This window comes from Mycteria americana, chromosome 1 (assembly GCF_035582795.1).
Source record: "Mycteria americana isolate JAX WOST 10 ecotype Jacksonville Zoo and Gardens chromosome 1, USCA_MyAme_1.0, whole genome shotgun sequence".
Taxonomy (NCBI): domain Eukaryota; kingdom Metazoa; phylum Chordata; class Aves; order Ciconiiformes; family Ciconiidae; genus Mycteria; species Mycteria americana.
In genome coordinates this window covers 1054784-1069772 of record NC_134365.1, presented here as the reverse complement: position 1 = coordinate 1069772, position 14989 = coordinate 1054784, and the positions used below count along the sequence as shown (strand labels likewise).

The 14989-nt window shown below is 68.1% G+C and overlaps 1 protein-coding gene across 2 annotated transcripts in view; it reads right to left on the bottom strand.

The window, feature by feature from the left end:
* The window catches only part of SND1 (staphylococcal nuclease and tudor domain containing 1), a 141397-nt gene that overhangs the window by 72772 nt on the left and 53636 nt on the right, over positions 1 to 14989 (bottom strand). For both annotated transcript variants that reach the window (XM_075509173.1, XM_075509238.1), the window contains one exon: positions 3802 to 3902. In XM_075509173.1, the coding sequence (XP_075365288.1) occupies positions 3802 to 3902 (101 nt within the window). The remainder of the gene's footprint in view (positions 1 to 3801; positions 3903 to 14989) is intronic.

Here is a 14989-nt window from a genome sequence, read left to right as displayed (position 1 = left end):
AGCGCTTCCCAGCCGTCCGATTTAGCGGCCGCCTGTCACGCGAGGGGCCGGGAGGGAGCAGGACACGCTGACCACGGCAGCACGCCCCAGGGCTGCCAGGAGCCGCCGGCCCTGCATCCGTGGCCGCTCCGGCCCCCGCCTCCGCGCCCGCAGCCCACCCGAGGACGGGCGACGGCGGCTGCAAAGGCTCGGCGGGGCCCGGTGTCGGGAGGCTGATTACGGGGTGCCTGCGCGGCCAGCAGCCCCTGCCGCCCGGTTACAGCCTCGCTGGTGGGCTGGGGACAGCATCCCCTGCCCGCACCCCGACACGTTCCCCGGGAGGGAGCCGGGCTCTCGGCAGCCTCCTGGGGAGCACCGAGCCCCGCGGCCGGGCACCCCGGGGCTCCCACCCCACCCCACCCCACCCCACAGCCAGCACCCGCCGTGCCTGCTGCCCACGAGCTGCCGGGTGCCCGGGGATGCTGTGGGATGTGATGGGATGCCGCGGGATGCTGTGGGATGCTGCTGGATGTCATGGGATGCTGGGGGATGTGATGGGATGCCGCGGGATGCTGTGGGATGCTGCTGGATGTCATGGGATGCTGGGGGATGCTGCGGGATGCTGCAGGATGCTGTGGGGCATTGCGGGATGCTGCGGGATGCGAGGGGATGCTGCGGGATGCTGCAGGATGCTGTGGTTTGCTGCCAGCCACTGCGGGATACTGTGAGATGCGGTGGGATGCCATGGGATGCTGCGGGATGTCATGGAAGGCTGTGGGATGCCGTGGGATAGTCTGGGATGCTGCGGGATGCTAAGGGATGCTGTGGGATGCTGCGGGATGCTGCGGGATGTCATGGAAGGCTGTGGGATGCCGTGGGATAGTCTGGGATGCTGCAGGACGCTGCGGGATGCTGTGGGATGCCACAGGCTTCCCAAAGAGCAAAGGCCGGTGTGAACCCAGCACCCTCACATGCACCCGCTCCCGCTGGTCACCGCAGACCTGCCCCATCGTCCCCGGGTCCTTCTGTCACCGCTTTGCGGGTGCCACCACATTAATCATGCCCGAGGGCACGGGCGCCCTCCCGACAGCGCCCGTGGTGGGACGAGCTGTCCCTGGGAGCCCAGACCGGCACAGGAGGTGCCCGCGGAGCTCCCGATGTGCCGGCAGCTGCCGCCTTCTCCACCAGCCGCAGCCCCTTCGCCCCATGCGTGTCCGCACAGCTTTGTTGTGACAGCCAAGCACAAACCTCTGACCTTACCTGCGCTCAGCAGGAAACCATGAGCCGGGAAGAGCGGTGCCGGCAGCGGCGGTAAACGCTGACAAGGCACACAGTGCACCAGGCGCCGGCAGAGTGGGATGGGGAGGGCTGCGGCACACGGGCACCGGGCAGAGCCTGGCCAGGCAGCGGCACCGGCATTCCCCAGGCAGGGATCAAGCTGAAAACGCTGGGGAGCAGGAAGGGAGAAGCGTGATGGATCCAGCGAGGGCAGCCGGCGCTGCCCGTTCGGAGCCCCTCTGCGGGAGACACCGAGTCGGGCACTGCAGCCGGGGTCGGGCAGGGATACGGGCAGGGATACGGGCAGGGATACGGGCAGGTGAAGCCGGGTTTGTGCTCCAGCTCCCCAAGCCTGCAGCGCAGAGGCACGCACGGCACGGTGTCTGCTCTGAGCTGGAAGCAGGGGACGCTGCACACCCGGCAGGAGAAGCTGCTCCGCTGCCCTCCACAAACCCACCCGGCGCCCCGAGGAGAGCAGATGCCGGGGGACAGGTACCCGTCCCCCTCTGCCCACCGCTGAGGGTGGACCCTTTCCTCCCACCATGCTCGGGGAAGGAGAGGTGCCACCGCAGGGGTGCAGCCGATGGCTGGGCACGGCACCCCCTGCCCACCCTGCTGCCAGCACGGGCAGGGGGCTGCAGGACCACCGCCTGCCTGCACCAAGAGCAACAACGGCTAGGCAGGAACCAGGGCCCCAAAGGCTCCAGGAGTCAGGCAGGGGATGGCCCCCTGCCCGGGCTGCCCGCCCCAGCGAGCCCAGCTCGCCCAGGCTCAGCCCAGCCCCGGTGCCGAGCGGACAAGCCAGGCTTTCTTCCCCGCTCCGTCCCCAGCGCAGCGTGGGCCGGAGGGCACGGACCCCGCTCTGGGGCACCCACACCTTCACCGGGGCCGTGGCAGCCAAAGGACCCCGCACCTAGCACCGACCTGCACCGCCGCGGCGGGGCCGCGGGCAGCCGGGAGCAAGGGGGCTGCCCCGCGCCGTGCCCCGGCGGTTCGCAGGCTGCAGAGACGCTCCGGCGCTCGCTCGCAGCGCTCACACGGCTCGCTCCGCTGACGCCTGATTATGGCAATGAAGTCAACGCGAGCAGCGGCCCTGCAAATTCACATCAGGTTTCCTCCCGAAACGGGGATGCGACTCGGGAGCTATTTGAAAGCAATTTGCAGCTGGAGACGCTAAGAGCAGGCGGCAGCACTCGGCGAGATGCTCCTGAGATGGCAAATCCCGCCCCTCCACCACGCCGGGCACGGCACGAGCGCTGCCGGGAGCCTCCCGGGGCCGGCAGCACCGCAGCCACCGGGCACGGGGAGAGGCCAGCGGGTTTCGCACCGCATGCTCCCCTCCTTGCGCACTGCCCGTGACCCGAGACCTCATTTTCCCACAAACAGCCCTAAAAACGCGACGGCCGGGCCGTCCCTCCCGAAAAGCGGGCAAGACACGCTCGGCTGGAGAATGAACTCCCTGGGGACGCGGCTAAAGCACCACCGGATTAACCGGGTGGGTTTAAAGCTGGCGCAGGCCCCGCAGGGGAGCAGGGCTGCTCCGCTGGGCTCCACCGCCCCGGCGTCTCCGTCCGGGCGAGCCCTTCAGGCTTCTGCTGCCGCGGTCGCATCCCGGGAGCAGCGTCCCGGCGCGGCCCGGCAGCGAGCGCGGTGCAGCCCCAGCCCCGGCACGGGCAGGGCTGGATCTCCTTTGCCACTGGAGTGGAAATTAAAGCCACTTGTGAGATAAACGTCACCGAAGGTCACTCCGCGAGCGCCTTCGTTAGACCGGAGCGGGGTGACAGGAAGCTTTCCGGCTTCCCAGGCGGCAGGGATCGGCGGCTCCCCGTGCAGCGTGACGCTCCGCAGCTTTCCCAGACCTTGGATTAAGGGGAAGAAAAGCGCAGCGCTGCAGCACTTTGGTTGCTTTCCAAAATAGCTGCTACGGGGCTAAAAAAAAAAGAAAAAGCAAGCAAACAACCTATGACAAATCATCCCTACGCAGCTCCCGGAGCTGCTGCCATCCGGACGCAGGCCTCGCCGGCACAACCTTTCCGTAGGGCCGCACCGGAGGAGCCCGGTACCCCCGTGTCCCGGCGGAAAGCCACCGAACCTGCTCGCGGCATGGAAACGGGGGGCAGGGCTGGTGAGGGGGGGCTGCTCTGGCAGAGCCCACACCGCTGCATCACGTCACGGGGAGGGCGATGTTCCTTGGGAAAGGACAGACATCCCGGGGACGTACGGCAGAGAGAGACGGTTCCTCCAAAGCAACCCGCTGGCCACGCTGCTCCCCGAGGCGGCCGGCTCGCTGGGGGGTCCTCCAGCTCAGCACCCCCAAACTGCAACCCCCAAACGGCCGCAAGCGCAGGGGGTGCAGGTCTGTGGGGCCCCGGGCAAAGCGGGACAGCAGGCTCCTGCCGTCCAGCCGCCGGCACCGGGCAACCCCGCGACAAGGACGAGCCACCCTCCGTCCCCGGCGCCCCCACGGTGCGCGGTAGAACCCCGCCGAGCCCCGGCGAGCGCCAGGCTGGAGCGCTGCGCCCGGTTGCCCAGGGCCGCACTTACATTCCTCCGATGGAGACGGTGGCACACGTGCGCTCGGAGAAGGCGGGCACGGTCTCGGTGGCGCTGCTGGCCGGTCGGATGTAGTCCACCGTCACGTTCACCTGGGCAAGACAGACGGGCAACGGGGTCAGTCCAGCCCGGGGGCTCCCCGCACACCCCCGTCCTCCCCCTGCCCAAAAACCCCGCTGCCAGCTGGCCGGGCCCTACACCCCCCCGGGCCCAGGTGAAGGAGCCGTTTGCCAGCCGGCCGCTGGCACCAATGGTACCGCCAGCGAAGCAACATCGGACACGCCGGCGTGTGAGCCAGCGCCGGCACGTTAAACCAGGAGCCTGCCACGGCAGACAAGCTGCCGCCCCGGGCTCCTGGTACAGGCACTCGCGCTGCCGGGGGTACCGCGGTTCCCGCCAGGCGTGCCGGCGAGCTCCCCGTGTGCCGGCGAGCCGCGGCAGGGATCCCGAGCACGCAGCCGGCCCCGATGCCTCCTGGTTTACGGGTAATCGCGTTTTGGCCTCTGGTAGGAGAGCTCGCCTGTACCGGCAGGTAGATGAAAGCACAGCTCCCTGCTAAGCCGTAGCTGTCAGCTGGCATCAGCGTCGCCGGCACCGCGCCGAGCGGGACGCAGAGGCCGGTTTGCAAAACGCTTTGGCGAGGCAGGGAGCAGCCCCGGGCGCCCCAGAAACCCGGCCGCGCACCCAGCACGGAGCTGCGCTGTCCCCACGTGCGCTGTCCCCATGCCACCGCCACCCGCCCGCCCCACGTCGCCCGCTGGCACTCAGCCGCGCGAGGGACGAGCACGGCCATCGCTCCCGTCCTCGCACAGACAGGGGCAGCCGCGGGCATCGGCTAGCGGGGGTCCAGCCTGGGGGGGCAATTCCTGCTGGACAACTGCATCTCCTGCTGCACCGAGGCTCGGGACAAGCTGGCGGGTGCAGAGGGGCTGACGGGTGAGATCGTGGCTCAGGTTCCCGGCACCGCGGCCCCAAAGGCATCACCCCCGCAGCAGACCCCAGGCAACCCCCCCGACAGCTCCGGGGCGTCGCGTCCCAGCGCCCGTCACAAGCAATGAGCGTTTCCATCCTGCACCGGGCTTTCGGGGTCCGGCTGCACCCCCGGACCAGGCCGGGGAGCTGTGCCGCCACATCCGCCCCCTCCCCAGCTCTCTCGTCCCCAAGAGCAGGGCTCGGCGACCGGGCCAGCGAAGGTCACGGGGGGCTCGCGCCAGCCCGCTGCAGCAGCCGGGGCTTTGTCCCAGCAGGCGTGGGGCAGGAGGGCTGCAGAAGCCATCAGCGTTGGAAAGGCAGCGCCGCCCCACCTGCACGTCCCGGTCCTCGGCACCGCTCCCTTCCCGGCCGCGCTGCCCACCCTCCTCCCCGCTCCCAGGATTCGGGGATCCCGGCTCCGGCGCGTGTCCTGCAACGCCGCCTGAACCGCTGGCCGCTCTCGCAGCTTCGCCGCCGGGTCGGGATACGCACGGCTGCGGGGCGGCAGCGTGCGGGGCGGGGAGCACCGGGGCTGGAAGCGTCGGAAGCGCCGGCAGCACCGGCACTTGCCCGCACAGCAACACGGAGCCGCAACTCCCGGCCACGACCGTGCAACAAACAGCGGGGAAAAAGAAAAAGAAACCGGCGTTAAAGCCCAAATGCTCGAACACGTAACGCAATCCCACATCTGCGTGCGCCGTTTCTATGCAAATCCAACCCAATCCCACCACCTTGCTTCCCCAGAAAAGCACCTTCTTCACCGTTTCACCGGCACTTCAGCCGGAGGAGGCTGAGGCTGCCCTGGGCTGGGGGACGTGGGGGGACGCGGGGGTGGCACGGGGCTCCCCGGGGAAGTCCCGGTGCTGCTCTCGCCGCCCCGGCCCAGCCGCGGGGCCGTGCTTAGGCACTGCAGACGTTTCCCAGGTGTGCCGCCGCACAGCGCCGTGCCTGCCCCGCGCCACCGGCTCTCAGCGCCGGCAGCTTGAGTCAAAGGGAGACAGACAGGCTTCCAGCTCGGCGGTGCGAGGGAGCATCCGTAAACCCTTTCAAACCGTCGGCTCTTCCCAAGCCTCGCTTTTTAAATGAGCATAAAAATGCAAAAAAGGTACGATTGCCCGACAAACCCCCGCCGTCAGCTCGCTCGCTTCAGCTCGCTCCGTCGTACCGCCGAGCTAATCAAGGTTTGCGGCAGCAAAAGAGGGGGCCCTGGCAGGAAAGAGCCAATTAAAGGGAGAGGTTAAAGCAATTCCTCCAAGCGAAACTATTGTCATAACCACTGTAGGGGAAAAAAAGACAACGATTACTCCGAGAGGCAGGTTAGGAAATTCAAGCTACTATAGGGCTTTTTAAATGTCATCCGGCTCAACAGCGAGGCACGGCTCCGTTTGGGAAACACCTCGCCTGGAATCAGGCAAAGCGTCCGGCGAAAGGCCGGCGAGAGGCCGGTGTCGGCCGGCGAGGAGCTCGCACGCAGCCGGGGGGGACGGGGCACGCGGGACCCCGCAGCTCGGGCTCGGATCCTGCGTGGCCAGGGGCAGGGGAAGAGCGAGGGGGGATCGGGCTGGGTGCCGCACCTCGGCCTGCGGCGGGGAAGCGACGCGCTGCGTCGCGTCGCGTTGCCAAGCGTTGCGCCGTGTTGCGCCGTGTCGCGTCGCGAAGCGTCGCTTTGCGTCGTATCGCCCTGCAAAGCGTTGCGCTGCATTGCGTCGCGTCGTCCTGCCACGCGTTGCGTTACGTCGCACCGCGACGCGTTGCGTTGCAAAGCGCTGCGTCCCCTGGACAGACGCAGCTGGGGCTTGTCGCGGTGACAAAGCTGGCGTGTCCCCCGCCCCGTGATGCCAGCACCGCCGCGTCTGACAAGCCACAAAAGCAAAACTCCCTCCCCCAGGGCAGGACGAGCACTCGGAGCACCCTACGGATTCAGCACGAAAGGACGCAAAACTGCCACGTCCCCGCTGCCACCGCCCCGGGCTGAGCGGGACTGCGGGAGGCCGGGATGCGACAGCCCCGTCCCCACCTTTCCCAGCAGTGACAGCAAATGCGAGGTCCCCCCGAGGGCTGGTGCCCACAGGGGAGGGCTGGTGCCCACGGGGGAGGGCTGGCGGGAGCGGGCCCCGCAGACCCACCCAGCAAGAGCCACGGCATGGCGTGGCACGGCGCGGCACAGCGCTGGCCACGTGCCCTGGTCCCCAGGGGCTGCAGCGTGGCGCGGGCTCTCGCAGAGCTGGCATCTCGTTCTTGGCACCTCCCAGGACCCGCCAGCGGAGACGTGGGCACCCGGTCGTGCCAAGACTTGGGCTCAGCCTCCGACACTCCCGTCTCTGCGGGGTGCTGAGCTCCGGCCGCAGCATTTACCCACCTCCTCCCAGGGTGCTGCCGAGATGAAAGGGGCCATGAAAGCACCCATGACCAAGCCCCTGGGTATCGAAGGACCCAAACGGGGCTCCGGGAGCCGCCGCCAGCAGCGTGACAGCAGCGGGAACCGGCTGCAAACCAGGAATTAAAACCTTCCCAAAATTAGCATCTAGGTCCCTCTCCTGCTAATGCCCCGCAGCCCTGGGGCAGAGCTGCCCCCTAAGCGTCCCCTCCACGGCTGCCAGCTCGGAGCGATTACAGGCAGCAAACAGGCAGCAAAGCACACCCAAAGCGCGCGTTTTGCTTCCTGCTTCCCTGCTCCTCCTGTCCCAGCGAGAAAAGGGACATCCCCGCCGCGCCAACCTCTGCGCCGTCCCCAGCGCCCGCTGGCAGCAGCTTCGTGCGCCGGCCCTGGGCAGAGAAGGGACGGGCAGGGAGCACGGCGCGACCCCAGCTCGCTGCCTGTCCTACCCGCGGCTCAGGTCCCGGCCGTGTTTTGCAGCACGCTGACGGAGCTAACGGCACCGTTGAGCTGGGAAGGCGGTTTGGTGCACGCAAAGGTGCTCCCGTTCCCCCCGCTTGCTCTCGGAGGGATAACGCTCACCTTGGGCGTGTTCTTTTCACCAGTGGCAAATCAACTCCTGAGAGCATCCGCAGCCCCGGCTCGGGCACCTCCTGCACCCCCAGCCTCGGCTTAGGCATCTCCTGCACCCCCAGTCCCATCTTGGGCATCTCCTGACCTCCAGCCCCGGCTCGGGCACCTCCCGCAGCCGCGCACCCGAGCTCGGGGAGCTGCTCCTCCCAGCCCAGCCCCACTTGACCGCTTTTACAGAATCACAGAATCACAGAATCGTTTAGGTTGGAAAAGCCCTTTAAGATCATCGAGTCCAACCGTAAACCTAACACTGCCCAGCCCACCACTACACCATGTCCCTGAGCACCTCATCCACACGGCTTTTAAATACCTCCAGGGATGGGGACTCCACCACTGCCCTGGGCAGCCTGTTCCAATGCTTGATAACCCTCTCGGTGAAGAAAAATTTCCTAATATCCAGTCTAAACCTCCCCTGGCGCAACTTGAGGCCATTTCCTCTCGTCCTATCACTTGTTACCTGGGAGGAGAGACCGACCCCACCTCTCTACCCCCTCCTTCCAGGCAGTTGTAGAGAGCGATGAGGTCTCCCCTCAGCCTCCTTTTCTCCAGGCCGAACAACCCCAGGTCCCTCAGCCGCTCCCCATCAGCCTTGTGCTCCAGACCCTTCACCAGCTCCGTTGCCCTTCTCTGGACACGCTCCAGCCCCTCAATGTCTCTCTTGGAGTGAGGGGCCCAACACTGAACACAGCATTCGAGGTGTCATGGTTTAGCCATGACAGAGCCAGACCCCCAGCTCGGAAGCACTTTCCAGCTCTGAGGCTCCGCTCCGGGCTCCCGCAGCCGCCCCACGGAGCCGCGCTGCGCCCACGCTGAGCCCCGCTTTGCCCCTCTGCCGCCCGCAGGGACCCGAAGCTGCAGGGAAAGCGCCCCAGGGTGCCGCACCGCAGAGCCGGGTCCGTCCGACGCCGAGCACGCGCCTAAGCGGCCATCCCTGCCGGCCCGCAGACCTGCAGCTCAGTCACTATGGCACAGGGGCATAAAAAGCAAAGCAGAGGTGCGGGCGCAGAGAGCGATGTGCAGAGCTCCCCGTGGCCGCCAGCACCGCTGAAGGGCCGGGAGGGCAGGGGGTGGCTGGCACCGGGGTGGGATGCGAGGTGCCCGGCCAGTCATTCAGGGTGCCTGGCTGGGTCCTCCATCCCTCCTGCGCCCACGGGACCCGTAGCGGGCTCTCGCTCCCTCCCGACACCAGCCAGCATCGATGGCGGCCGTCTGTCGGCGGGTTTCCAAGGTCAGCTGCAGTCAGCGTGAATTAAATCACTCCGCCAGCTCTCCCCCTTGAGGAGATCCAGCCCCGAGAAGAACGGCACTACAGAGATTCACACGCCTTTGCGCAGCCAACGCGTTCAATGTCACCCGCCCCGGCTCCCCTGCCACCAGCCGGGGCTGCACCGGCCCTGCCAGCCCCCGCCTGCGCTCACCCATCACTGAGGTGCCCGGCAGCCTGGCACGGGGCGAGGGGAAAGGGTGGCCGAGCCGGGGCTGGCGAGCCGTGTCCCTGTCCCCGTCCCCACGTGCCCTATACCTCGCCGCCGGCTCTCGTGCGAGGGTGTGCAGGGAGGACACGGCCCCTGGGAAACGCGTGGCCATCGGCGCCAAAAACCCACGCTCGCAGTCACGGCGCGAGGAGGAGGGACGGCGCCCGGGGTGCTGAGCACCGCGTCCCGAGCGCTGGTACACGGCCCCCCGCGTGCGGTCACCGGCACGTGGTCCCTGTGATGTGGCCCTCAGCATGCGGTCCCTGGCATGCTGTCCCCAAAACGTGGTCCCCAGGATGGGGCCGCCAGCGTGTGGTCCCTGGCACATTGTCCCCAGCATCATGGACCCACTGAAGTGGTCCCCGGGTTGTGGTCCCCAGGTTGTGGCCCCCGGCACGCTGTCCCCAGCATCACGGTCCCACTGATGCGGTCCCCAGCACGCGGTCCCCGGGTTGTGGTCCCCAGCACGTGGTCCCCGGCACGCTGTCCCCAGCATCATGGTCCCAACGGCGCGGTCCCCCGCTCGCTGGCCAGGCTGGTGCTCGCAGGCAGGTTTTGGGAGCATCCTCCCGGCCTCGGAGGCAGGCCGGGGGCGGCCAGCTCCCCTTCACGGCCCCGACACACGGCACGAGCTCGCAGGGGAGGTAAAAATAGTCCCTGCGAGTTTGTGACGAAGAAGGGCTGGGAGATCCGCAGGCGTTTCAGACAGTAATTATAGCAGAGCAAGTCTGGTCTGCCACCCACCCCTGCCATATGCACCCACCCTGCGCCCGCCCGCCACAGCCTGGCCCCCTCCTCCCTGCTGCGCCCCGTGTCCCCGTGGCAGGGGACCGACCCCTCCGAGCCCCCCCAGGCCAGGCTGGAATGAGGGGAGCAGGGAGAGGCGTCACCGGCACGGCACGGAGCCTGCCCCCGCACCCCTCCGACCCGCAGGCACCAAAAGACGGGTGCTGCCCACCCGTCCTGGCCCCCACCTCTGCCCGTCCCTTGCCGGAGGGATGAGCCCCCCGCCTCTGCGGGGACAGAGAGCACCCCCAGGCAGGAGGGGCCCCGCGGACCCCGGGCGGGGGGCAGCTCCAGCCTGGGGAGGGCACCCACGGGTGCAGGCAGACACCCCGCCGGGGGACGCTCCGCCGTGGTCGGTGCCCAGCCGCACCGTAACACGCCATTTCTCCCAGCGCCAGCAAGGGCTGCTGGAGGGAGCTGGGGCAGTCCCACAGCCCCCGCTTTTGCCTATTTTATTTCTCCTCTCCCCTCCCCGGGGACAAGAGCGGGGGCAGCGGGGACGCGGCCGATGCCGCCCGTGAACTAAGCCCACGAGGTCCATTTGCACCTCCGAGAGCCCAGCGCCAGCCGCTCTCATCCCTGGGGGGTGGGAACGCATCCCCAGCCCTGACCCACGGCTGGTCCCGCAGCTCGCTCTCCCCCGCCCGGCGGATGCCGAGACGGGGTCCCGAGGCCCGAGCAAAGCTGCAGCCCCCCCACCTCCACGGGAGGGGACGTGCCGGGGACACCCGTGTCCCGCTCGCCCCAGCCCGGCACCAGGACCGACCCTGGGGTGCCGCAACCAGGGAAAACGCCGTGAAGGGAGAGCTCCGCACCACAGCGCAGGACACGGCGGAGAGGCACCGGTGGGCTCGAGATGCGCCACGCTCCGGCACGCCGGGTCCTGGAGCAGAGCGGTGACAGCGTCTGCTGCACGCGAAGCAAGAGATAAAGCAAAGCAGCGGGGGAGGCCGGGGCCGGACAGCAGGTCCTACGTGCCTGGATGCTCTGCAACCCTCCTCCAGCTCTTCCAGCCTGCCAGGCGCGAGCCGGGGCCGATCGCTCACTTGCAGCCCGGCCCTTCCTCGCTGACACGGCTCAGCGGGTCGTGAACGACACCGGAGCAGCCGGCTGCAGCCGGCCGGCCCAAGGCTCGCCCCATCCCTAAGGGAGCCCAGCGGGACCAGCGCTTCCTCGGTGGCTTGGCAGGACGTTAAACAGATGCCGCGTGGTGGCCTCTCTTAGCAAGAGCTGCCGCCGTGCCCGGCGGAGCTGCGAATCCCGGCGGGGTGAGGGGATGCGGGGGGCACGGCGGGGGCGGCGGGAGCCGCGGGGGAAAGCTCCAGCGTCACGTTTTCCCTCCGGACAGGCGGTTTCCTTCCTGAGGGCCGCGTGTGCCGGCTCGGCCCAGACCCACCGCCCGTCCGGCTGCAGGAAGGATGCTTTTTGCTGGGAAGAGCGAGCAGGAGGCAGCTCGGTTCAGCAAGCTCTTTGTTAACCCCCTCCACCTCTCCTCACCGGATCCCCCCACCGCAGTCCCTCCTAGGAAGGCGTGTAAAGAGCCCGGGATGCGGCACGGGGACGCTCCGAGCCGCCACGCCGCAAAGCAGCCCCTGCGGAGCCTCAACCGTTGCCGAAAGCGGAGTTTGCAGCGGCCGCGGGGCTCTGCGCTCCCTCCTCCCCACCGGCTCCGGCAGCAGCGGGGCTACCGAGCCCCCCGGGTCGCAGCCCCGGGCAGCCGAGCCCGGCGCGGCCAAGCCGAGCCCAGCCGAGCCGAGCCCAGCCGAGCCGAACGAGCAGCCCCGGGGTAGGACTGACCTTGCTGGGGCAGGCTCTGCCGGGGCCGCGAATGACGCGGGGCTGCAGCCCGGCAATGGAAGTGCCATTCGAGGGACCGTGCGAGGTCCCCCCCCGGCAGAGCCATTTGAGGAAGGGTCGGAAGGAGGAAAATAGATGCACGGAGAGGAAACGGCCCCGAATTTCTGGTCATTGCGCCAAGAACAACCACGTTTGCTCTCTTCACCCTCCCCTGCTGTCAGGGAGCCATTTCAGGCCGCTGCAGCGCCCGGAGCCGAGCGCGCCGACAGACTTCTCCCCCCCTGCTCGTCTGCATCTGCGTGCGCCGTTTATTCCAAGCAGAACGCGGTGGGGAGAAGATCTCTCCCGAGTTCGGCACTGGGGAGCAGCCAGCTCTCCAGAAGGCTTTGAACAGCAAAATCCTCCCCAACTTCACACGCCGGAAAGCAGCGGCGATGACGTAGCACGTTCCCGTGAAGCTCGGGAGCCAGCGCCCTGCAAAGCCTCGCCGGCACCAGCACGCTCCTCGGCACAGGATCCCGGCTCCGGCACACGGCCGGCGAGACCGGGTGCGCGCGGTCGCAGCTTCCCCGGGGCCGGGTGCGGTTGTTTGCGGCGCGGGCGGCAGCGCCTGCGTCCCCCCGCCAGCACCGGCAGCGGTTGGGGAGCAGCAGCCACCCCTTGCCGCACACCGTCCCCGTCCCATCCGGCCGCGCCGCTCTGCGGAAAGCGGGACCTTCCAAAAAACCCCCAGCTGCGCCCCGACCGTCGCCGCGCGAGGCGGCTGCTACCGTGCTGCGCCGCGCTGCCGGCTCTCCTTGTGTTTGCGGGCTGCCAGTAACACGCAGCGAAAATTGCCCGTCAGTGCAAAAATCCGCAGAAGTCTGCAAAAGCCTTCCCTCCGCCAGGGAGAGGGCTGACGCTCCGGGGGGAAACGCTCTCCCCGGTCAAACCCCGTCCCCTGTTTTTCCCAGCTCCGCCGGCGGTGCTGGCACTGGGAACGCTGCTCTGGGTAACCCCAAACGGAGGATGCAGGGAAGCATCCCAGCGCCTCCGAGCCACGTTATCGGATCAGACAGAGGGGGATGTACCGCCAAACTGCAGGGAAACCCCCAGCTGCTGCTTTCCAGGTACGCTGGGGGCTCGGGTTCCTACGCGCAGGCTCTCGCAGAGGAGAGGGGTTATCAGCTCGCCGCCAGCCTTCCCTTTGATGAGCCTCCGTCCCTGAGCCGCATCGCTAACAAATCCCCGGGCATTAAAAATAAGCCGAAGCTTTGCAGATAAACGGGCGCAGGCGTGGGGACGGAGGGCGAGGGCAGGCCACCCGCGCACCCCTCTGCCCGGGAGGGGGGACGATGAGGCACGGCCGTGGTTCGGACGCGTTCCTCCTCCCGTCCCTCGGCATCAGCCACGCGCAGCCCACCGGTCTCCAATTATCGACCTCCCCGTTGATCCGGGGACGACCGTGCACGGCACCACGGCAGGACCGCACCCCCCTCCAATCCAGGGACTGGTTATGGCACGCACCGGTGAAGCCGCGCACCGCCGGTCCTTGTGCCGCGGGAGCGCCAGGGCCCTCTGTGCCAGCCTGGACCCGAGAGCCCCTTTGCCGCGGCAGGAGCAGGGTGCTCGCGACCGTGGTGCCGGGCTTCGGTGCTGGGGCAGCGGCACCGGGCAGTGCCGCCAGGCAGGCACGCCTCCCCGGGGCTGGCTGAACGGGTGAAATTATCCCCGGGGCCAGAGGCATAAAACAAATTATCAGGAGCGCGTCGCGGCTTTGGGGGTTCGCCCTGGCCCCGCGCGAGCCTCCGCTCGTAGCCGCGCGGTCGACGGGGTGCAGCGGGGTGAGAAATGGGCACCCCCGTCTCCAGCCTGGCGGCGGGGGGGCTGCCGCCCGCCTTTGCCGCCGAAGCTGCCTCCCGCCCGGTGCCCGCTGCAGGGCAGGTAACGGCGTTCGCCCCGGTGTCACCGCCTCCCAGTGTCCCCAGGGACCTTACCGGGTCCCCGCCAAACTCGCAGCCCCCGGCACCGAGGCCGGAGGCACCGAACGCTGGCACCCCACGGAGGGGATGGGTGCGGCGGTGCCAGGGATGCGAGGACCCCAGCGCACCGCAGAGCCCCACATCCTTACGGCTGCAGCCCGCCGGGCACCCATGGGTGCTCGGGTACCCCAGGGAGAGCCACCCCTCCGCCTGCCCTCCGCAGAGCAGCCCTTAAGCAAGGGACCGCATCGCTGCCGTGCACAGGGGATGTTTTTCCCTGAGTTATCTCGTGCCGTCTCCCTCCACCCGAATGATTAATGCCCCCCAGCTAATTAGAGGAAAGGGCCAAGAGCACCCATTTAGACTCGATTCAATTGCCTGCACGATGGCATAATTAAAAAAAGCTGCTTAACGGCCGTGCATGCCCAGCGCTGAAATCGATGGGCAGCGTCTGTGCAGAGGGAGCCGTCCCCGCCCCGACGCGCACCAGAGATTTATTCCACCGCGGGAGACAAATCCATACCGGGGCACGGCAGCCGAACGCCGGCGGGCGCTGTGGCGGGGCCGGGGCCACGGCAGGCGGTTCATCCCGTGCCACCGGCCAAATTCCACCGCGTTGGGTCACTCCCGCGGCTGCCGGGAGGGTGCAGCTCCCTTGCAGGAGCCAAGGCAGCTCTTGCACCGGGCGCGTGCCGCGGCGGTGCGGGGAGCCGGCATCGGCACAGCGAAAGCCGGCAGAAGAGTCAAGAAAAACAAATCAGGTCTGCTAAAGGGAGAAGCAACGCGCCATAAAAGTCCCAGCTTTAGAAACTTCATGCTGCTTTGATGAAAGGGCGAGAGAGAAAATATATTATACTCCATCTATCTCCGGGGCCCTGGGAATTCAGACGCGGTTCCCCGCAGCCCGGCTCCTCTCCTAACGTGATAAGTGCTGCGCGAACCGAAAGCGAAGGGGCCGCGGCGGCCGCGGGGGTATTTCTTCCTCTTCTCCCTTTGGTGCTTTCTCCAGAGCGAGGGGGCACAGAGGGAATTATGTCTGGAAGCAGTCGCAGCGGTTTATTTTTAAGCAGGGGCCCTGGGGGAAGCTATCGCGCTGGCCCTGCGTTTCTGCAGGACGGGCAGCCGGCGGGCAGCGCGGGCAGCTCAGCGCCGCGGCGCGGGGACGCGGCGCATCGGGG